Below are 25,660 nucleotides of genomic sequence, written 5' to 3'. Positions count from 1 at the left end.
AAAAAAAAAAAAAAAAGAACACAGGGCAAAAAATACTTGAAGAGATAAGAGATGAAAATTTTCCTAACTGAATAAAAGACAACAAACTTAAGTGGGTAGGAGAAGAATCAATGAAACAAGATGGGATTGGGAGGGAGACAAACCGTAAGTGACTCTTAATCTCACAAAACAAACTGAGGGTTGCTGGGGGGAGGGGGTTTGGGAGAAGGGGGGTGGGGTTATGGACATTGGGGAGGGTATGTGCTTTGGTGAGTGCTGTGAAGTGTGTAAACCTGGTGATTCACAGACCTGTACCCCTGGGGATAAAAATATATGTTTATATAAAATAAAAAATTTTTTTAAAAAACACAAAAAAACCAATGAATCCAAAAACTTCAAAGAACCACAAGCAGGATAAATACCTTGTGAGTCACACATATATATACACATATAACCATACCCATATCTAGATCCATCAAAGAATTTTATACTCAATAAGAATATCTTTCAAAATAGAAAAAGACACACTTCTCCTGATAAACAAAAGTAGATAGAATCCACTCCTAACAGACCTGTACACTGAGAAATTTTTAAGAAATAAAGAACATTACAAATGGTAAAAATGAGAGCAAATGTTTGAAAAATATCTCACATTGGGGCGCCTGGGTGGCTCAGTCAGTTAAATGTCTGCTTTCAGTTCAAGTCATGGTCTCAGGCTTCTGGGACTGACCCCAGGAATCGTCTACCCATCTAGCTTCCTGCTCAGAGGGGAGTCTGCCTCTCCCTCCTTGCCCTCCCCAATGCACTCTCTCTCTCTCTCTCTCTCAAATAAAAACTCTATAAATAGATAGATGATAGATAAAATAAAAATTTCTCATGTTTTTAAAAGACAACTGTCTAAAGAAAAGTAATAATAAAGCTATTTCACAGAGGATGGGAGGAAATGGAACTTTATGGTATTAAGATTCTTATGCTATACATGTAGTGGTATAATATTATTTAAAAGTAGACTAAGTTGAAATGTATATTATGAACAGGAGAAGACCAGTAAAAAATAAGAAATATAAGTGAGAGGCCAATGGTAGAGATAAAATAGAATTATTATAAAAACTCAGCCTGGGTGGCTCAGTGGGTTAAGCCGCTGCCTTCGGCTCAGGTCATGATCTCGGGGTCCTGGGATCGAGTCCCGCATGGGGCTCTCTGCTCAGCAGGGAGCCTGCTTCCTCCTCTCTCTCTCTCTGCCTGACTCACTACCTACTTGTGATGTCTCTCTGTCAAATAAGTAAATAAAAAATCTTAAAAAAAAAAAAAAACTCAGCCAATCTTGGGGCGCCTGGGTGGCTCAGTGGGTTAAAGCCTCTGCCTTCGGCTCAGGTCATGATTCCAGGGTCCTGGGATCGAGCCCCACATCGGGCTCTCTGCTCAACAGGGAGCCTGCTTCCCTTCCTCTCTCTCTGCCTGCCTCTCTGCCTACTTGTGACAAATAAATAAATAAATAAATAAAACCTTTTAGATAAATAAATAAATAAATAAAAAGCTCAGCCAATCCAAAATATGGAAGAAAAAAGAACAAAGAAGAGATGAAAAAAGTAGAATACAAAATTTAAAAAAAATTAAAATCAAAAGAGCAATTTTAAATCCAACCATATCCATAATTACATTAAGGTAGGTGATCTAAAGATATGGATGTTGATAGTAAGGTAAGGCTGTGTGTGGAAGGCAGGGAATACAGGGTGTCTAAGGGAACTCTCAGTACCTTCCACTCAATTTCTGCTGTGAACCTAGAACTACCCTAAAAAGTAGGTCAATTTAAAAAAATATACATTTTTTTTTTTTAGATTTTATTTATTTATTTATTTGACAGAGAGAGATCACAAGCAGGCAGAGAGGCAGGCAGAGAGAGAGGAGGAAGCAGGCTCACTGCTGAGCAGAGAGCCCGATGCAGGGCTCGATCCCAGGACCCTGAGATCATGACCTGAGCTGAAGGCAGTGGCTTAACCCACTGAGCCACCCAGGCGCCCCAACAGTCATTTTTATAAATACTTGTCTGTCACCCCTGAATTAAGCTCCAGAAAGGCAGGGTCTGTAATTATCTTGTTCCCTGCTATATACTCAGTGCCTAGGAAAGTGTCCAACACAACGTTAAGCCCCTGCTTTCCTGATACATTTTACTTGTGGAAGAACATGGAGTGTTTATTCCCACATGCCTGGGAATAAATAAATCACTATATAGATGAATTATTAATAATGAAAGATATAACATAATAAAAAAATGAATTGTAAGGAACACATTCCTAACTAAACGTTCTATTAAATGTTCTAACTAAACTAAATATTACTGACTAAAATCTTTCACCATTATTTGTTGATCTCTAAATATATTGCTCTGATTAAGAAAAACAACAACAACAACAACCCACACTGGAGGGGTGCCTAGGTGGCTCGTTGGTTAAGCGTCTGACTTACAGCTCAGATCATGATACCAGGGTCCTGGGATCAAGCCCTATGTTGTTGGGCTCCCTGCTCAATAGGAAGCCTGCTTCTCTCTCTGTCTTTTCCCCGGCTCGTGCTTTCTTTCTCTCTCTAATAAATAAAAATCTTAAAAAAAATAGCCTGGAAAATAAACTCTCAAAATCACTTAGAACACAATAACCCTAAGTATACAATAGGTGTGTAAAAAACATATACATATTTTATATTTTATGGATAATATATCTAATGAGAACAAAATGTAAAAGTACCAAATAAATAGCACTGGAAAGACAGAGGTGGAGATTTTCAGATCGTGATAAATTCACTAGCTTTTCTTTGAATGAAACTATTTAATCCTCCCCTTCTAGTAACTAAAGAATACTTTTTCCTAAGCTATATCTTCATTTAGAAAGTTGGTCAGATAATTATTCTGAAAATATCTACACAAACAGAAGTTTACAAGAAACACACAGCAAATAGCAGCAAATCACCTCTGCATCCACTGTATAAGATAAAACATACCATGTTATATTGAACAACTGGCACTATCAAAGGTTTGCTCTATCATCTCTTTTGAGGTAAATAAGTCTTAAAAAAAAATAAAGCTAAAACAAAAACCACTTACTACTAATAGTCAACTAATCTAAGTTATTTTCCCTCAAAAGGAAAAACTTCAAAATAACAAGGTGTTTTATTTCCATAGTCTTTTTATAGTTTGAGTAGTTTGTTTAGCACATTAATTCACTAAGAACCCACTATGCCACTGAGAATCTGGAATCTTTCATAAACTTAAATATTTTCTTATCTAAGAGTACACATTTGTGAAAACTAGTTTAAATGGGGAAAAAATTGTCCTATTCAATTATTCCTTAATGTACTTATTGGAAAATTGTCCCATTTATTTCCCTTTCTTCTGTTTCTTTTTAAAAACTATTTTCATTATTCCATATTTTGCTAACATATAAATTTTTAAATATTCCAAATGTCTAATTAGTAACTATTTTCAACAAACTTAAAATAAAAAACAAAGCAATGTTTGACAAATACAGTACCTGACAGCAGATGTTCTTGGCCCATGATCTCTGGAATCCATTACCCAACCAACATGACACTCTAGAGGGGGATTTGTACTATGTCTTGTTTTTCTCTTTCTTGGACTCTAAAGAAAAAGAAGTCAAACATTGCAATTATTTCAGTAGTGTGAACTTCACAAGTAAATTGAAACCCTCTGACTGTAAACTAGCTCAAACATTTTCATACTGTGGATGACACATTATGAAATCACATGAAGTCACAAAACTTAAACATCTCACATACAAGTTACAAAACTTAACAAAGAAGGTCCTTTGCTAGGATTCAACCCAAGGATTAAAGGAAATACAATTTAGTGTGAGTCTTCATTATACCTTCTGATCAATATTAATTATGCTACAAATTTTAAGGAAGTTATTCCTTAACCTGAGAAAACATTACTGGTAAAATACCATTTTTAAGTGAGTTCTTACAATCTAAACTATATATTTTTAAAAATATGATAGAAACTAAAAAGTCTCATTTTGGAATGTTAAAGGATATAAAATGCAGCCTTTATATTCCTGGTAGTTTTGTATACCTTTACATCAATAGCTTTTGGTTCTTTAACAACAGGATAAAATCTTGGTGTTTTATTTGGATCTTGTAACCTAGGTGTTCGAGGTGTTTTAGGTGTTCTTGCAGGATAAATTCTAGGAGAGTCTGGAACTGCCGTGGGCAATGAACGGGCCATTGTTACTGAAGATATTTCTGAAACACCAGATAGCTTCGGGGCTAATTCATCACTCAAACCTGCAAAGCAAAAAAGTAGTTAAATGCATTTAGATGCTAAGAAAGGGGGCACCTGGTTGGCTCATGGGTTAAGCCTCTGTCTTCAGCTCAGGTCATGATCTCAGGGTCCTGGGATCAGCTCACATCAGTCTCTCTGCTCAGTGGTGAGCATGCTTCCCCCTCTCTCTGTGCCTGCCTCTCTGCCTATTTGTGATTTCTCTGTGTCAAATAAATAAATAAAATCTTTTTAAAAAAAGATGCTAAGAAAGTATTTTACTTGAGAACAAAAGTAATTCTGAAATTTTCCACTCAAAAGACTTTTTCATTAGAAACATTTAAATATGTAAGAATAAAAAATAAACACTGTCTGCACGTTACCTACTTTACAAAATTTTAATTTTGCTCTGTTTCTGACTTTTGTAAAAAGAAAAATAGTCTGAAGCCCACTATATAACCTATCCCAACCCTATTTCACTTCTCCTCAGAGACAACCAGGCTTTGAAATTTGGTATTTTTATCTATTATTATATACATATATGTAATAACATTATTTTGTATAATTAACTTCACATAAATGACAACATACTATATGTATTTTATAAGCTTTTACAGTCATATTTTGATTCTTGATTATTCAAATTCTATTCATATCACTTTGGTTTATTCATTTTTATTGTAAGAGATTATGCTATTATACAAATATATTAAAATTTCCATTCTCCTGAAGCTACACATTTATGTTATTTCTAAATTTTCGGTATAATCAAAGATGCTACAGTGAACATTGTTAAATATGTCTTTCTTTACAGGTATGAGCATGTCTCTAAGGTTCATATGTGAAATGGAAATGTTGACTAAAATGACATATGTATCTTCGGATTGATTACTGATTGTCAATGTGATTTCTATAATGAATGGTTTCACCAGTTTATACTCCTAGCAGCAGCATGAAAAGTCTCAGCAATTTAATACCCTGGCTAAGATTAGGTTTTGTTTAGATGTTTAAATATTTTTCTCTCATGGGATTTAAATGGTATTTATAATTTTTGGTTCTAGTGAGCCTATTTTTATATGTATAGTCATCATTCAGATTTCCCCTATCGAGCTTACCATTCATATCCTGACCATATTACTATTGGGTTGCTTTGCTTATTAATTAATTAATTAGTTGTGAAAATATCATGGTAATTAGATACTAATAAGTAAGCAAGCAGAATACATATGGTTTTTCTTCAGAATTATCAATTTGATCATCAATTCAATTTTTGTTCATCATTCAACAAATATTAAGTGCCTACTATATGCCAAGCACTATTCTAAACACAAGGCTATAAATTCAAAAGTGAACTTACCTACCCTATTGCCTAATTTCCCTAACTTCCCCCTTTCTCCTCCCATTCTAAATGGGAGGATATCAGAACATTTTTTGAGGAACAAATTAGGTGATTTCATGTATCTACTTACCCATCAGTGTTTTTCTTTTGCCTCCAGGAGAAGTCTAATCTCTTTATCATGTCATATTAAGACTTTACTGATTTTGACTCCTCAACTGTCTTTCACCACTTCAGTTTTGGTGCCCCAGATAGCAACCTACTTGATCCTGTTTTCTTGCTTGATACCTTTTCATATGCTTTTTCCTCTCTCTGTAAGTCCCTTTCCCTTATCTTTTCACACCCAATTGAACTCATATCCTTCCTTTAATACCCAGCACAGATGTTACTTTCCCTGGGAACTTGAAGCATTACTTGAATATCTCTGCCAATAAAATTAATCAATTCTTCTTTTGTGCCACCTCTAAATTAAAATTTAGTTTTTATATATTATCCCGTTAGCCAGTAAGAACAAGTCCCAGTGGTTCCCTAAAAGCAAGGGCCACAATCTTATATTTGTATACCACTGCCTACAATAGTGATAAACATATACCCACCAAATGACTGATAACTGAATTGTGTTAATACAGATTTTCTTTGGATCAAAAAGCTATATAATCACAAGGATAAAACTATGATTATAAACTGAAAAATATGTTCAATTTAAAATTTAAATATTTAAAGATCTAGGGACAATAATAGTAAGCTTCCTAACATCCAGATTATGGTTTTCAAATTCCATTTCCCACTGATCTGGTCCTCTAAAAGAAATAAAGTCTGGAGCACAAAGTATAATATGAGCCTGAATTCAGTCAGAAAGCACTGAAATTAAAAAAGAAAAACAAAAACACACAAAAACAAAAACTAGAATAGGTCATGAGGATACAGCAGCAAACTTCAGTGGACCCCACCAGCCAAAAATGAAGTACTCTAAACACTAAAAATAATGACTGAAATTGATTAAAGATGTCAAATAAGAAAGTTCTATGAATTCATAATGGTACCTTAAAACTTAATCACATGTGTAGGTTGCTAGGGCACAAAACTCATTGTTCTAAAAATTGATAAACTGAACACAGAGAAAGAAACAAGCATTTATCCTTTTCCTGGAAAAATTGAAATTCAGAGTAACAAAAGAGTTGATAAAAGAACACTCTTCTTTACAGAATTCTAGGTAAGAAACACAGAAGGAATGATAGAATTAAAAGATGACTTAAAAAAAGAGATCATTTTGCAAAATAAATAAATAAATAAAGATCATTTTGCAACTCTAATGAAATAGAAAATCTAGGGAATTTCCACCAATAACTCTTAAAACCATTTAGTAAAATGTTGAAATGAGATTCAACATCAAAGATATGATCCCTGAAAGTAATAATTGATAAAGTGGACTTCGCTAAAATGATAAAAAAAAAATCTGATACACGAAAGACACTGTCAAGAGAATAAGAAAAGTCACAGGCTGAAAATATTTGCAAAAGACACATCTGATAGAGGACTTTTACACAAAATATATAAAGAACTCTTAAAATTCAACAATAAGAAAACAAACCAATTAATAAATCTCAACAGATACATTAAAGAAGTAATATATGTGGCAAATAATCATAGGCAAAGATGTTCTACATCAGATGTCATTGGGGAAAAATAAATGAAAGTCAAATACCACTATATGCCTATGAGAATGGCCAAAATCCAGAATACTAGCAACACCGAATGCTGGCAAGGATATGAAGCAAGAGGATCTCTTATTCATTAATGGTGGAAATGCAAAATGGTATGGTCACTTTGGAAGACAGTTTGGCGGTTTCGCACAAAGCTAAACATATCTTACTATATGATCTAGGAGTCATCCTCTTTGGTACATACTCAAAGGAGCTGAAAAGTTATGTCTACACAAAAACTTGCACATGGATGTCTAAGTAACTTTATTCATAACTGCCAAAACTTGGGACCAATGAAGATGTCCTTCAGTAGGTGAATGGACAAACTATGGTATATATTATAGACAATGGAATATTATGCAGTGCCTAAAAACATATGAACCATGAAAAGACACAGATGAAATTTAAATGCACATTACTAAGTGAGAAAAACCAATGTGAAAAGGCTACTTACTGTAGAATTCCAACTATTCAATATTCTGGGAACGGAAAACTATGGAAACAGTGGAAAGGTTAATAGCTGCCAGGGGTTGGAGGTATGGTGGGGGAAAAGTGATAGGTGAAATACAGAGGATTTTTACTTTGTATGATACTATAGTGATGGATACATGTCTATATACATTTGTCAAAACCCAAAGAATGTACAATGCCAGGAGTGAACCCTAATGTAAACTATGGACTTTGGGTTATTATAATGTGTTTGTGTAGGTTCATCCATTGTAACAAATGCACCACTCTGATGTGGGATATTGCTATGAGGAAGCAGCATCTTTCATCAAATGGGTGATGGTCATGTAAGCTCCGGGCAGGGAGAAAAATGGGAAATCTTTGTATTCTTACCCTTAATTTTACTGTGACCCTAGACCTGTTATAAAAGAAAAAAGTCTTTAGAAAAAAGAAGTTGAAGGGAAACTTTATGATGGATGGGATCAGGCCAATAACATTTTTTTTTAAGATTTTATTTAATTTTTTGACAAACAGAGATCACAAGTAGGCAGAGAAGCAGACAGAGAGAGAGGAGGAAGCAGGCTCCCCGCTGAGAGGAGAGCCTGATGTGGGTCTCTATCCCAGGATCCTAGGATCATGACCTGAGCTGAAGGCAGAGGCTTTAAACCACTGAGCCCCCCGGTGCCCCAGGCCAGTAACATTTAAATCCAATGATCAATAATAGCACCAGTAAGACAGACTAAAAGACACTGTATGAAGTAATTGGAAGTAAATAGCTCCTTTGAAAAAAAAGTCTTGCCACCAGAAAATTAAAATCCTGAATATACTTAATGTTCTATACCTAAGTACTAATTCATAGGTAATAGAGGAGATAAAGGAATACACTGATTGATATGAAGATAGAAACATATAAATCTGGATTGTAAGAAATCTTAAGACAATTTAACCAGTTTTTTCAATGAGTCATTGGCAAGGAAAAATAAGAGAAGAGGAATGCTTACAGATTAAGAGTAACTTAATTGTCCTATCGATCAAATGGAATGTATGTTTCTTTGTTCCTGATTCAAATAACCAACTTGAAAAAGATAAATACCAGACATCACGGAAAACCAAACATAAACTGCATGTATATATGTTTGTGATATAAAATGAGGTACTTGCAGAAGTAATGGTATTTATTTGAATGAATGAGATTCAACATGAAATACCAAAAACATATAGGGAACAAGGTATGGATGAAAAAAAAGTCAAACTATTAACAATTGTTAAAATTAGGTAAGAAAATTACATGGGGTTCATTAACAGTCCTCCCTTCTTTTGATTTTACCTAAACATTTCCATATTAGAAATTAAAGTTTTATATTTATTTTATTTGATTTAATTACATGTAAATTTTACCCACGAATAAGAGCAGATAGGTCAATTTTGTGAAGACTAGGATCTATAGAGGGTTATCTCAAAAGAAACATTTTATAAAATTTTTACAGTATATGTATACCAATTTGCAATATTTTGAGATAAAATATCAAAAATGGTTAAGATAACTGAAATAGCTAAAATATTTACAGTAGATATAGAATTGTATTATTAGAAATATAAATCATTAGGTAACAAGAAATATATTAAAGTTATTTTTTAGACAATTTTAAGCCCAGGATGCTATATGAATATCATCTGGATATCATACCTTCTTAATCAAAATGATAGGGCATCTTTTGTGCAAGAATGTCCAAAAATAGCATTTTTCATAATAGCAATAACTGGAAAAAATCAAAATATCAGCTACCAACTGGATAAACAAAATGTAGTATGTCTGTAGTATAGAATATTACTTAGCAATAAAAACATCAATATCAGCAATGACATAGATTAATCTCAAATATACTATATTAGTTGGAAAAAGCCAGATACATGAAAACATATCATATGGTTCCATTTATATGAAACTTCCAACAAAAAGCAGATCACTGGTAACCTCAAAGACTGAAATTGAGTGTAGAGACTGACTGCAAATGATCATGAGGGAGCTCTCTAGTGTGATAAACTGTTCTAAAACTGAATTCTGGTGCTACTGGACAACTATACAAAATCTCTGAAAGTCATGAAACAGTACACAAATGGGTTAGTTTTAGGGTATGTAAACCACACCTCAAAAAAGCTATAACGAAACAAAACCAAAGACCACTCTTCAGGGAACCTCAATTGTGACTGTCAATCATACAGTTTCTGCTACAAGTATATCAAAGAAGACTGATTTTAGAGAACTAGGATAAAGTACTGATTTTCAAAGTATAGGTCTACCAGTATCATCAGCATGACATGCAAACTTGTTAGAAGTGTACATGCTCAGGTCCCACCTCCATTTACTAAATCAAAAACTCTGGGTATGGAGTTGTTTAATTTGTTTTAACAAGCCTTCTAGGTGAATGTGATACTTGCTGAAGTTTAAAAACCAATGGAGGAAGGAGTATGCTAATTATTCTTCTACTTAAGATTTTCCAAATTTTATAACTGTCTAATCAAATCTTGGGACAGTTGCATACCTGAACCATCTGAACCTTGTCCCTAGCCCTCATTGTCTTTATAGGTAGGAACTGCCTTTATAAAACCAGAATAATATCATGCTGTTGGTGTTCAATGAAGATTGACAGTAAAAAAAAAAAAAAAAAATGCTGTACGAGGACTGGCAATTTAGTTTTCTTTTCAAAATAAAATGCCTTTGAAGCAGGACTAAGCAAGTGTTTTCTGTAAATTAAAGACAGTATATATTTTTGGCTTTTCAGGTTATAAAGTCACTGATGAAACTAATCAATCCTGCCATTGTAACATAGGCACAGATCACATGTAAGTAAAGGTGTGGCCAGATTAGGCCATGGCAAGTCAGTTTTGATTTATCATATACTCACTGTATCAGAGCAGTTAGATATAAATCCAAATACTGGATTTACACTTTGCTTACAAAAGAAGTCATTACAACCATATTTCATATATTAGAGGAATGTATAAACATATCAAAAAGACATAAAAATGATAATAACTAAACTTCTAGAGAAGAAAAACATAAAAGCTGATATTTAAAATGCATTTAATGGGTATAAAAATATATTAGAGATTAGAAAAGACTGATGAAGACATAGGAATAGAAATAACCCAAACAAAACAGAAAGAAAAACAAACTGGGGAAGAAAAAAAAAAGAGAGAGAGCATTAGTAAGGTAGGGAACAACTTCAAGTAGTCTAATATACATGTAATTGAGTTCTTGTAGTTGAAAAGGAAACAGAAAAGAATTACAGAAAAAAACAAGTTTTTACAATATAAAATGTTGGGGCACCCAGGTGGCTCAGTCAGTTAAGTGTCTGCTTTCAGCTCAGGTCATTGATCCCAGCCCCACAGGGAGCCTGCTTCTCCCTCTGTGGGTGCTCTCTCATCCCTCTCTTTCTCTCTCAAATAAATGAATAAAATCTTTTTAAAAATAATAAAGTGTAAAATGTTAATTTAAAATAATGGCTGAAATTTTTCCAAATTTGATTAAAAATATATGCACACATATATCCAAAAACTCAAAAAGCCTCAAGCACAGGAACATGAAGAAAATTATACCAAGACAATCATAATTAAATTGCTTACCACAGGGGATAAAGAGAAAATATTAAAAGTTGCCAGAAGGGGAATGCAAGCTGGTGCAGTCACTCTGGAACACAAGATAGAGGTTTCTCAAAAAGTTGAAAATAGAACTACCCTCCGACCCAGAAATTGCACTACTGTATCTTTATCCCAAAGATACAAATGTAGTGATCCGAAGGGGCACGTGCACCGCAATGTTTATAGCAGCAATGTTCACAATAGTCAAATGATGGGAAGAGCTTAAATGTCCATTAACACATGAATGGATAAAGAAGATGTGGTATACATATACAATGGAATATTACACAGCCATAAAAATGAAATATTGCTATTTACAAGAATGTGGACAAAACTAAAGAGTATTATGCTAAGTGAAATAAGTCAATCAGAGAAAGACAATTGTCATATGATCTCATTCATATGTGGAGTTTAAGAAACAAGGCAAAGGACCATAAGGGAAGAGAAGAAAAATGAAATAAGAGGAAATCAGAGAGGGAAACAAACCATAAGAGACTCATAATCAAAGGAAACAAACTGAGGGTTGCTGGAGGGAAGGATGGTGGAAGGATGGGATGGCTGGGTGATGGACACTGGGGAGTGTATGTGTTATAATGAGCACTGGATATTATATAAGACTGATGAATCATAGACCTGTACTCTGGAAACAAATAATGATCTATATGTTCATTAGCTGAATTCAGGATTTTAAAGTGGGTTCCTGTGAGTGTCAACCACTCTGAAAATTGGCCAGATAAAACTTGGAGAAAGAGGGACATAGTTTCTGTAAACTTGGAGAGAGAAGTAGCAGAGGAAGTAGAAGGAAGAGATGGGAGTGTGACAGAGCCAATGAGAATTGGCTCACATACCCAGATGGATATCTTTTTTTTTTAATTTTTTATTTTTTATAAACATATATTTTTATCCCCAGGGGTACAGGTCTGTGAATCACCAGGTTTACACACTTCACAGCACTCACCAAAGCACATACCCTCCCCAATGTCCATAATCCCACCCCCCTTCTCCTAAACCCCCTCCCCCCAGCAACCCTCAGTTTGTTTTGTGAGATTCAAGGCCTTATATCTGTTGGGCTCTCTGTATTTACCCACTTTTTTTTTTAATTTAGTTATTTAATTAGAGAGCATGTTTGCAAGCGGGAGGAGGGGTGGAAAGGGAGAGAGAATCCAAAGCAGACTGTGCATTGAACACAGAGCCAAGGTGGGGCTCAATCTCATGATCCTGAGATCATGACCTGAATGAAATCAAGAGTTGGGCACTGAACTGACTGAGCCACCACCCAAGCACCCACATCCTCTTGCTTGCTTGCTTGCTTGCTTTTTAAAGATTTTATTTATTTATTTGACAGAGAGAGACACATAGAGAGAGGGAACACAAGCAGGGGGAGTGGGTGAGGGAGAAGTAGGTTTCCTGCCAAGCAGGGAGCCCAATGTGGGGCTCAATCCCAGGACCCTGGGACCATGACTGGAGCTGAAGGCAGAGGCCAACTGACTAAGCCACCCAGGTGCCCCTCCACTTTCTTTCTTAATATTTTATTTTATTATTCCTACAGTTAGCAAGGCTGAGTTCCTTGCCAAAGCCTTCATAAATCTTGATTATTTCCACTTTCAATGTGGAATGATAATATCACATATGTAGTATAGCAGGAAGAAAATATTCCTTACCAGCCCAATACAGATTTATGCCTGCAAACATAGCCTGCAAACTACACAAAGCACAATTTTTCCTCAACCTTGCATTCAGTTTTCATAAATATTGAAGTTTTTTATAACATACAGACTAATATTTCAAAATCTGATGAAAGTTAACAAAAAGTCATTTAAGACTACTATTGATCAGTTACCCCCTGGTTGGAAACTTCCATTCAGATATTCAGGGGTCTTCCCTGAAAGCCACACAACAAAAACATTGTAAATTAATTAAACAATGAGGCCACTGGACACAGGTGTTTTATGTAAGCAAACCAAAATCTGAGACTGTAAATACCCAAGGTTATGAAATTGAAACATAAGGAAAACCAATCACAAACAGCGAACCAGGCTATAAGCTATAGCCAGTGTATAATTTCTTTACTTTGTCTTCACCATTTCTCCATAAAAGTCTTTCCCTGAATTCCTGTGCATGAAGTTCTCCTGACTACTTCTGCTCTGGTACCATCCTCTTCCAACCAATTTTTGTTCAGCTCTTAAAATGTTCTATTCAGGCCCTTAATAGGCTGGATGACTCCTACCCACATTGGGGAAGGAAATCTACTTAACTAAGCCAATTAAAATACTAATTTCATCCAGAAACAGCCTCACTGATAAACCCAGAAATATTGTTTAACCAAATATTTGGGCAACTTCTGATCCAGTTGACACAAAAATTAACATCACAAAGGATAATATAGGAAAATCAATCACATTTCTACATAATAGCAATAAACAATTGGAAACTAAAGATTTTAAAGCACCATTTACAATAGCACCAAACCATAAAATACAGATATGGCTAACAATATATGTGCACCCAAACTTGTATCAAGAATAGAGAACTCTCAAAGTTAAATAAGAAAATAATTGACTATATACTTCAATAAAAAATTAAAAACAGGGGCACGTGGGTGGTTCAGTTGGTTAAGCCTCTGCCTTTGGGCATGATGTCAGGGTCCTGGGATTAAGCCCCAGACTGAGATCCTTGCTCAGCAGGGAGCCTACTTCTACTGCTCCCCCTGCTTGTTCTCCCTCTCTCTCAAAACATGCTCTTGTTAAATATATAAAATGTTAAAAAAAATTAAAAACATAAAATAAGTTTTAAAAAAAAAAAAAGGGCACCTGGATGGCTCAGTTGTTAAGTGTTTGCTTTCAGCTCAGGTCATAATCCCAGAGTCCTGTTCAGCAGGAAGTATAACACTGAGGTCATGAGACCTGAGCCAAAATCGAGAGTCCACACTCAAACAACTGAGCCACCCAGGAACCCTTCCCCCTCTCACTTTTCACCTGTCAATCTTTTGGTATACTTTATTCAGCAGAGAGCTGATTTTTCTTTAAATCATCCATAATTGCTTTTCAAACTGAAAGTTAATCTATTCAACATTTTTTTCGACTTTATTTTTTCAGTGTTCCAAGATTCATCGTTTATGCATCACACCTAGTGCTCCATGCAATACATGCCCTCCTTAATATCCACCACCAGGCTCACCCAACCCCCAACCCCTTCCCTTCCAAAACCCTCAGTTTGTTTCTAGAGTCCGCATTCTCTCATGGTTCGTCTCCTCCAGGGATTTCTCCCAACACCCTTCTCCTCACCTTTTCCCAATGTCTCCATGTTATTCCTTATGCTCCACAAGTAAGTGAAACCATATGATACTTGACTCCTCTGCTTGACTTATTTCACTCAGCATAATCTCCTCCTGTCCACGTTGATAAAAAAGTGGGTATTCATCCTTTCTGATGGAGACATAATATTCCATTATATATATGGACCATATCTTTTTTATCCATCCATCTGTTGAAGGCCAAGGCTCTTCACACTTTGGTGACTATGGCCATTGCTGCTATGAACATTGAGGTAAAGATGGTCTTCTCACTGTATGTGTATCTTTGGGGTAAATACCCAGTAGTGCAATTGCAGGGTCATAGGGTAGCTCTATTTTTAATTTCTTAAGGAATCTCCACACTGTTTTCAAAAGTGGCTGCACCAACTTGCATTCCCACCAATAGTGTAAGAGGGTTCCCCTTTCTCCACATCCTCTCCAACACTTGTTGTTTACTGTCTTATTAATTTTTGGCCATTCTAACTGGTACCTCAATGTGGTTTTGATTTGAATCTCCCTGATGACTAATGATGATGAACATTTTTCCATGTGTCTGTTAGCCATTTGTATGTCATCTTTGGAGAAGTGTCTGTTCATGTCTTCTGTCCATTTTTTGATGTGATTATCTGTTTTGTGTGTCTTGAATTGGAAGAGTTCTTTATAGTTCTTGGATATCAGCCCTTTGTCTGTACCGTCGTTTGTGAATATCTTCTCCCATTCCATGGGTTGCCTCTTTGTTTTGTTGACGGTTTCCTTTGCTGTGCAGAAGCTTTTGATCTTGACGAAGTCCCAAAAGTTCATTTTTGCTTTTGTTTCCTTTGCCTTTGGAGACATGTCTTAAAAGAGGTTGCTGTGGCCAATGTTGAAGAGGTTACTGCCTATGTTCTCCTCTAGGATTTCTGATAGATTCGTGCCTCACATTGAAGTCTTTTATCTATTTCGAGTTTATCTTTGTGTATGGTGTAAGAGAATGGTCAAGCTTCATTCTTCTACACATAGCTGTCCTATTTTCCCAGCACCATTTATTGAAGAAACTGTCTTTTTTCCACTATATATTTTTTCCTGCTTTGTCGAAGATTATTTGAGCACAGAGTTGCAGGTCCATATCTGGGCTCTCTACTCTGTTCCACTGGTCTATGTGTCTGTTTTTGTGCCAGTACCATGTTGTCTTGGTGATCACAGCTTTCTAGTAAAGCTTGAAATCAGGCAATGTGGTGCTCCCAGTTTTGTGTTTCCTTTTCAACATTTCCTTAGCAATTCGGGGCCTCTTCTGGTTCCATACAAATTTAGGATTGTTTGTTTCAGCACTTTGAAAAATGCCAGTGGAATTTTGATTGGGATGGCATTGAAAGTATAGATGGCTCTAGGCAGTATAGACATTTTGACAATGTTTATTCTAATCCATGAGCATGGAATGCTTTTCCATCTTTTTGTGTCTTCCTCAGTTTCTTTCACGAGTTTTCTGTGGTTTCTTGAGTACAGATCCTTTACCTCTTTGGTTAGGTTTATTCCCAGGTACCTCATGGTTCTTGGTGCTATAGTAAATGGAACTGATTCTCTAATTTCCCTTTCTATATTTTCATTGTTAGTGTATAAGAAAGCATTTTTATGATTTTTATACATTGATTTTGTAGTCTGCCACATTACTGAATTGTTATATGAGTTCTAGTAGTTTAGGGGTGGAGTCTTTGGGGTTTTCCATATAAAGTATCATGTAATATGTGGAGAGAGTGAGTTTGACTTCTTCTTTGCCAATCTGAACACCTTTTATTTCTTTTTATTGTCTGATTGCTATTGCTAGGACTTCTAGTACTCTGTTGAACAACAGTGGCAAGAGTGGGCATCCTTGTCATGTTTCTGATCTCAACGGGATAGCTGTCAGCTTTTCCTCATTGAGAATGATATTCCTGTGGGTTTTTCATAGATAGATTTTATTAAGTCGAGGAATATGCCCTCTATCCTTTTTTTTTTTTAAGATTTTATTTATTTATTTGACAGACAGAGATCACAAGTAGGCAGAGAGGCAGGCAGAGAGAGAAGGAAGCAGGCTCCCCGCTAACCAGAGAGCATGACGCGGGGCTCGATCCCAGGACCCTAGGATCATGACCTGAGCTGAAGGCAGAGGCTTTAACCCACTGAGCCACCCAGGCGCCCCTCCCTCTATCCTTATACTTTGAAGCATTTTAATCAGAAATGGATGTATTCAACATCGTAAAAATATTGGATTGATTCTATCTTCTTAATTTTTGCTAATTTTTTGTTCCTATTTTTTAAAATTGGAAGTTGTAGTACACTAATAAAGATTAATAAATGTGTATCTAAATTTAAAAATAGAGAAGACTTGAACTGAGAACAAGAAATTAAGTATGGAAGAAATTCAAGCTTTCAAGAGCACTTTATTAAAAAAAAAAAAATCCCTGGTGCAAATAATGAGATTTAACCTAAAGACCTTACTTTACCTAGGAAGGCAAACACAGAGTTGATACCCACATACCCACCAATTAGAACAACACATAAATTCCAGATGCAGGCAAGCCTATATGTAGACCTTCCGAATGGGATTCTCCCCTTCTCTCAGGAGTAAATAATTATATTAAAATTTTGTATTAACAATTCCCCTTGCTGTTCATGGTTCCCATGTGCTATGCATGTACCATGAATTTTATGTTTTATATGATATTAAATTGAGTGAACTCCTTTGTGTCTAGCTTATACATCTTCTATTTTTAAGATTAACCCATTTTGTCACATGTAGCTTTAGTTCTTTCATTTCCACAGCTGTATATTTTCCCTTTACATGACTATAGCACATTTTACAATATAGTGTACTATAAATGGGCATTTTAAAAATTTCACTCGTTTTTTTCTATTATGAACAATGTTACTATAAGTGGTCTTTTGGTAAACATTTACAAGAATATCTCTTAAAGTGAAACTGTTGGGTTATAATAGGACATGTCACTGTGATTTCAATTGGCAAATGCAACAAAGTAAAGATGAGAGCATCTTTACTGGCCATTCAGTTTTTCTCTGTATGAATTTCCACTTAATGTTTCATTTACTACTTTTTCTGTTGATATTACCATTTTTATGTTGATTTTTACAATTTAAGATTTTTACTATACCAATTTTTTATTACTTTTATGCACTACAAAATTCATCTCCTAATTTGGGACTTTCATTCTCTCCACAATGTACTGAGGAGCATAAGTAATCAATTTTAATGTACTCAGATTAAACAAGGCAAAAAAATCTTATAATTAGCCTGAACATACTTAGTGGAATACTCTAAGAATAGTTAAAAAAAAAATTTTGGCAGGAAGTCTGTTTCTTCCTCTCCCTCTGCCCCTACCCCAAGCTTGTGCCCTTTTGCTCACTCTCTCTCAAATAAAAAAATAAAAGTTTAAAGAGATTTAAAAGAAGTAACCTTTCAGTATTCATAGTAATAGTAGTATTTAATGTTATTATTCTAAAACTATTTTATCAAAGGATAAATAATAATCCTGCTACTGTGGTTAGGAACAAAGATTTTCTTTTCATGTAAGTAAAAAGCAGTACAAATACAAAAATCAAACAAATTAAAATTAAAACCTTTAATCCTAAAGTTGAACAGAAAATATCAACATGAGGTTATAATGTACTTTCCTCTTTTTTTTTTTTTTTTAAGATTTTACTTATTTACTTGAGAGAGAAAGAGAGATAGCAAGAGAGAGCATGAACAGGGATAAAAGGGAGATGTGGCTTGATCCTCGTACCCCGGGATCACAACCCAAGCAAAAGGCAGACGCTCAACCAACTGAGCCACCCAGGCTCCCCTAGTATATTTTTCTTTAAAAAGAAAATCTCTAAACTCTTTCAATCAAAAAAACCCAGAAACAATAAACAACTCAGTAGCAACTCAAGCACTGACAAAACATTTATCATGCCTGCTGGCAAACAAAACAGTTAAACAGCCCAATTCCACCTATCACAGAAGAAAGCAATGCAAGATGGACCTGGAGCTAAAAGCCAGTAACTGATGAATGGCGAAAGGATCAATAACTACAACAGGGGCACCTGGGTGGCTCAGTCGGTAAAGCATCTGCCTGCAGCTCAAGTCATCTAGGGATTCCGGAATCCAGTCCCATGTTGGTTCCCTGCTCAATGAGGAGTCTGCTTCTCTCTCTTCCCTTGTTCTTCTTCCACCCCTGCTTGTGCTCTCTCCCTTTCTCTCAAATAAAATCTTTTAAAAAATGAACTATGATACAGTGAAACACATCTAATACATTTATGAAACCATAAGGATAATTTAAAACGAACACAAAAATTAAATGTCATTGGTCATCAATGACAGATGTTAGGGAACCAGCTCATTACTTTGAAAACTAGTGAACAAAGAGAAAAAATTGAGCACTTATTCTCTTTTCTGTAAGAACTCTATCTGAGGGTAAACAAATAGCCAATTAGGGGGGATTTCTCTTTATGGAAGTATTCTACTAAATTTAAGAAGCAATGATAAAAACATAATTATCACCACTTTGCAGCCCCTTGCGACATAAAAGCTCCAAGCAATGATTATCAATGGCTATTAAGGCCACAATGAGACAGACAATTGAGCATTATGTGCCTCTTGGTAGAAATATTCAATAATTACTTATGACATATTCTCACAAAAATTTAAGCCTCAATCTGATGAAGCTTCTATATCAAAATAATAGTTACAGAAAATTCAGGACCAGAAAACAGACTGAATGAAACTGAGATGATGCAATCAGCAAAACCCAGAATGTGAGAAATTCTACAGGACAACCCAGTTCCTTCAACAGTAAGTTGCAAGGAAAAAAATTATTTTGAACCTATAGATTAAACAAGACATATCAATCTTGGAATGTTCAAATTCATATGGATCCCAAATTTTTTAAGTGATAATTGAAGAAAAGTAAGTATGAACTAGATATTTGATATTAAGAAATTAATATTAATTTTAGCTGTGATAATGGCATATATTATTTATGTGTTTAAAAGAGTTCTTTTAAGGACACATACATAAATATGTAGGAATGAAAAAATATTAATAATAATCAGAAGTTTGCTTCAAAATTATCTAGTGGGAGTAAAGACAATGAGTGGAGCTAAGATGAAACAAAATTGGCTATGAAATTAGTAGCAAATGGGTACATGGGGGTTTCATTACATTACACAATTTGTTTTATTTGGCATATACTTGAAGCTTTCCAAATTAAAAGTTTTTCTTTAACCTGCCTTCATGAAAAAACTATAACAAAACCATTTACACTTGCCTGAAAATGTCGGATTCAATTTATGTATCTCCCAAATGTATTTATATGTTCACACTAAGCTAAGGCCTTAGGACAAAAGAATGGTGTTAGTTGTATATTTTAGGAATCAACAAGTCAGTGAAAAATTTTATTTCAAAAAGAGAAACATTTCTAGCAACCTCAAAATCAAATGAGACACATAAAGAACCAACCAATCCTGTTTGCTTTTCAGTAAGCATCTGGGTTTGAGCATGATGTGGTGTTACAACAGATGACTCCTACATCACCTATGTGATCACCTGCCTGTTCAACAGAAGTTAAGGTGGGATTATACTGTAAGGCTGATTTACCAAATTTACAGTCTGTACTGTCTGCCAAAGGATAAGTAACAGTTGAGTTTTAAAATTCTAGTCTTTTACCAGATACCTAAACGTTTTCCACAGATAGAAAAGCAGCAAACTTTGAAAACAATTTAGAAGTTTATTATTATTAATACTATTCAGAAACTATTACACACAAAAGCAGATTTACATACCTTGCCTGGACTGTGAAGGTGCTACACGAGCTTCTTGGTTTGGCTCAAAAGGAAGTTCAGGTGTTAGGTTTTCGAACTGCTCTTTACTAATGAGATTTAGCTTCTTAAAGTTCTCAACTTCTTGCTGAAGTAGAATGGAGGAATCTAATTACTCAACTGGCTAGGAGAGTGACCAACAAACAATAATTGTTACCAATCTCAAAAACTGAGTTCAACTACAACAGAAAAAAAAATGTCCTAATAAAGAATCTAGCATTATATTTATTAACAATTAATGTTTAGGACCTAAAAGAGGCACAGAGAACCCCCCAAATATTATGAATATTATATAACTAAAATACATTATAAGAGCACACATTCTAAATCATTCATTATTTGTTCACTAGGGTATTATAGAGGTTACAAAGTAATCTAATAATGTATGTTCCCTACCCTTAAGGAATTTACAAGTTAGATGGAAAAAAAGAAAGGTACACAGAAAAATTAGCAATATTAGGCAGCATATGAAAAATGGTATATTTGGTATAAGAATTGAGATCATCAGGGAGGCATTACAGAAGAGATGGGACAAGAATGAGAAATTCAGATGAGAAGCTTGGAATAAACAATCATTTATTAGAAAACAATTCAGTTAATGAGAAAATCTATATAGAATCAGTGGCAAAAAGGCCTGATATGGAAATGTGAGAAAGCTATGAGAAGACCTTTATACCAGACAAAGAAGTTTTCACTTCATTTTCTAGTAATAGGAAACATGTGATGAAAAATAAATCTAGATGGCCCTGGAGATTCATTTCTAACCCCCATTTATAAGGTTAGCAGCAAGAAGGCTTAGTGGGTCTGAGTGTTTTGAGCTTGAAGGAAGAACAGGCCATCCCTGCCTCTTGGGCTGCTGAAGCTTCCCCTTTCTAACGACTGTTACATAGTCACTTAGATGTTCTCTGCCCTGACCTACATATTAGAGAGGATTAGAGAGGCCAGGCTTTAATGCAAGGTCATTTGGCCATGGTGCATGAGGACCATTCATGCCTGGCCTAAGCTGTGAAAGAAAAAGGGAGTTTGAGAGATTCCTTGCACTCTACTACTTTTTGTTACGTTTCTGCCAATAAACCCTGTATCATACCTACATCACTCAGTGTGAATGGGTCCATGACCCATTAGAGAACAACATCCAGAGAGGGTCTTAGCAGGTAAAAAAATAATAATAATAACAAAACTGTCAGATGGACAAACTAAATATCATCACAAAAGTCACAGTACCTTGCTCTTAACAGCTAACCAAACAATCTTTCCCTTCTGCCTTCAAACATGAACAGTTGTTAGCTCACACCATTCATTAGATCCTGCAAGTCTTTTAAACTAGAATCTATCATGTTTTCATGAGAATACATTAAGTGATTACTTCAGGGGCGCCTGGGTGGCTCAATCAGGTAGGGTCTGCCTTAGTCTCAGGTCATGATCCTGGGGTGCTGGGATCAAGTTCCACATGGGACCCTCTGCTCAGCGGGGGAGTCTGCTTCTCCCTCTCCCTCTGCCTGCCTCTTCCCCTGCTTGTGCTTCCTATCTCTCTCTCTGTGTCAAATAAATAAATAAAATCTTTTTTAAAAAATGATTATTTTGGTTTGTCCTATACCAATCCTGCTCTCCCAAAATTCTTCAATAAGCTCTTTAAGCTAATTCAGAGTCATTACTCCTCACTGTCCCTTATCTTGTTATTACCAATTCCTACTAAAAAAGAACTTACTACTATGATTATCATATGTCAGAGATAAATATATTTCTAACCTGATGGGAACAAAAGTAATATGTTTCTGTTTTCACTTTTTAAATTAATTCATTAAGGCATCATACACATATATGCATATACACACTAGAGAAGTGCATTAATCATAAGTATACATCTCAATGAGTAATCAAAAGTGAATAGATCTGTGTTACCACCATTCATGTAAAGACATTACCACACCCTAGAAGTAACTTTCATGTTCCTTCCCGTCACTACCCACTTCCTCTTCCTAAAGACAATCAATTAGCTGACTTTAATACTATAGGTATTTTGCCCAGTTTTGAACTTGATAAAAATATAATCATAATGAATGGTTTCTTATATGCAAAATTATCTTTATGAGATTCACTGATAGTTTGTAACACTACAGCAGAGGTCCCCAAACTACAGCCCCCAAAAAAGGCCAAAGAGGTTTTTGTAAATAGTTACACTGGACCACCTACACACCCATTTGCTTAATTTCACGTCTGGCTTCATTGCTACAACTCAGAGTAGTTGGCACAATGTATCACCTATAAAGACTAAAATATTTACTATGTAGCTCTTCACACAAAAAATTTCCTCATCCCTGCTCTATGGTATTCTATTGTATAATCATACCATAATTTTAAAAAATCCATTACACTGTTGGTAAGCATTCAATTCCTTTCCAGATTATAGCAATCACAAATAATGTTGCTATAAATATATTTTTATAAAACACTTCTCTTGCTGACAGAGATATACATTTTTTAAAGATTTTATATATTTTAGAGAAAGCAGGGGAAGGGGAAGGGAGAGGGAGAATTTCAGGCAGACTCTGGTGCTGATGTGGGACTTGATCTCATGACCTGAGCTAAAGAGTTAGGATGTTCAACTGAGGTACCCAGGCACCCCAAAGAACACATTTTATTGAATGTTTACTAGAATTGGAATTGTTGAAAAGGGTGATATGCTTCAACTTTCACACAAAATGCCAAATAATGTTTTCACAGTGGTTTCACTGTTCCCACTAGCAGTATATATTGCTCTACATCCTCACCAACATTTAGTATTATCAGTTTATCAACTACGTAGTCATTCTAAAAAGGACCAAACTATGGATATACATACACAACAACCTGATGGACCTCAAGGGCATTATGATTAAAAAACATCAATCTCAGGGCGCCTGGGTGGCTCAGTTGAGAGTCTGCTTCAGCTCAGGTCATGATCCCAGGGTACTATGATGGAGTCCGGCATCAGGCTCCCTGCTCGGCGGGGAGTCTGCTTCTCCCTCTGCCCCTCCTCCTGCTTGCACTCTCTCCTCTCTCTCTCAACATGGACAGGATTGGAGAAGATTATGCTGAGTGAAGTAAGTCAAGCAGAGAAAGTCAATTATTATATGGTTTCACTTATTTGTGGAGCATAAAGAATACACTGAGGACATTAGGAGAAGGAAAGAAAAAGTGAATTGGGGTAAATTGGTGGGGGAGATGAATCATGAGAGACTGTGGACTCTGAAAAACAAATTGAGGGTTTTGGAGCGGAGGGGTCAGGGGTTCGGTGAGCCTGGTGGTGGGTATTAAGGAGGGCATGTATTACATGGAGCACTGGATGTGATGCATAAACAATGAATCCTGGAACACTGAAAAAATAAAATAAAATTTAAAAATAAATAAAATCTTATAAAAAATACAACAATCTCAAAAGATCACATGCTCTATGATTCTATTTATAGAACATTAACAAAATGACAAAATTATAGGGATGGAGAACAGATTAGTGGTGACCAGAGGTTAGGAACAATGAAGGAGAGACCCATGAATATGAGTCTTACAGCTCAAGGGAGATCCATGTGGTGATAAAATAGTTCAGTGTCTTGACTGTGATGGCAATTACATACATCTACACATGTGATAAAGTGACATAAAACTAGACACAGATGAGGCACTTGGGTGGCTCAGTTAAGCATCTGCCTTAGGCTCAGGTCATGATCCTAGAGTCCTGGAATCAAGCTCCCTGCTTGGTAGAAGGCAGCCTGCTTCTCCTTCTCCCTGCTTGTGATATCTCTCATTCTCTCTCTTGAATAATAAAACCTTAAAAAAAAATTATACACACACATTTGTGATAAGAAATGTCAATATCCTGGTTTTAATATTGTGCTTCAATTATGTAAGATATAAACTTTGGAGGGAACCAGGTGAAGCATACACTGGACCTCTCTGTACTATATTTCCAACATCCTGGAACTCAATATCTCAAAATAAAAATTCAAAACTTTAAATATATAGCCACTCTGGTAGATCTATGTGTAATCACATTATGGTTTTAATTTGCATCTTCCTGATTACTTAATACTGCTAAGAACATTTAATTTATTTTATTTGGATTATTCAATTCTATTACTCATTTTTTAAAAAGATTTTATTTATTTGAGAAAAATATATAGAGACAGCACAAATGGGGGTGGGCAGGGAGAAGGAGAAAAAAGCTCTCCACTGAGCAGGGAGCCCAGTGCAGGGCTCCATCCCAGGACCCTGGAGCCACCCAGATGCCCCCAATTCTATTACTCATTTTTCTGCAGATTTCTTTCTCTTACTGATTTATGAGACCTCTTTATAATTAAATGTTGAAAATGTCTTCCTCCACTCTGTGGAAGAAGGAATTTGCCTTTTCACTCTTTCATGGTGTCTTTTGGTGAAAAAAGTTTTTAATGTAGTGCATTTTATAAGTCATTTCCTTCATTCTGTAATTTCCTTCTTAAGAAATCTTTCCTCTTTTGGACTCCTCCTGTACTGTTGCTGGGAATGAAACTGGTGCAATTCTGGAAAACAGTATGGAGGTTCCTCAAAAAGTTAAACTTGCAACTACCCTATGATCCAGAAATTCCACTGGGTATTTACCCAAAGGATACAAAAATACAGATTTGAAGGCGTACATGCAACCAGATGTTTACAGCAGCATTATCAACAATAGCCAAACTATGGAAAAAGCCCAAACATTCATCAAGTGATGAATGCATAAAGAAAAGGTGGTAAATATACATACATTGGACTACTACTCAGCCATAAAAAAGAATGAAATCTTGCTATTTGCAATAAGATGGATGGAGCTGGAGTGTAGAATGCTAAGCGAAATAAGTCAGAGAAAGACAAATATCATATACTTTCACTCATATGCAGAATTTAAGAAACAAAACAGATGAACATAGGGGAAGGAGCAAAAAAGGAGAAAAAAAAAGGAAGAAGAAGAAGAGGGAAACAAACCACCAGAGACTCCTAATGATAGTGAACAAACTGACGTTTGAGGGAGGGAGGTGATTGGGGGTGGGCTGGATGAGTGATGTGTATTAAGGAAGGCACTTTGATGAGCACTGGGTGTTGTATATAAGTGATGAATCACTGAATTCTCCTGAAACCAATATTGCATTGCTTGTAACTAACTAGAATTT

The 25,660-nt window shown here is 35.4% G+C and overlaps 1 protein-coding gene across 4 annotated transcripts in view; it reads right to left on the bottom strand.

Annotated features, from left to right (window-relative positions):
• LARP1B (La ribonucleoprotein 1B) overlaps window positions 1-25,660 on the bottom strand; it is a 123,123-nt gene that overhangs the window by 20,517 nt on the left and 76,946 nt on the right. For all 4 annotated transcript variants that reach the window (XM_059378253.1, XM_059378240.1, XM_059378244.1 and 1 more), the window contains 3 exons: window positions 20,463-20,586; window positions 4,064-4,275; window positions 3,504-3,610 (listed from right to left, as the gene is read on the bottom strand). In XM_059378253.1, the coding sequence (XP_059234236.1) occupies window positions 3,504-3,610; window positions 4,064-4,275; window positions 20,463-20,586 (443 nt within the window). The remainder of the gene's footprint in view (window positions 1-3,503; window positions 3,611-4,063; window positions 4,276-20,462; window positions 20,587-25,660) is intronic.

This window comes from Mustela nigripes, chromosome 1 (assembly GCF_022355385.1).
Source record: "Mustela nigripes isolate SB6536 chromosome 1, MUSNIG.SB6536, whole genome shotgun sequence".
Lineage (NCBI taxonomy): Eukaryota > Metazoa > Chordata > Mammalia > Carnivora > Mustelidae > Mustela > Mustela nigripes.
The sequence above is the reverse complement of the archived record's forward strand: the minus strand, read 5'-3'. Positions and strand labels throughout refer to the sequence as shown.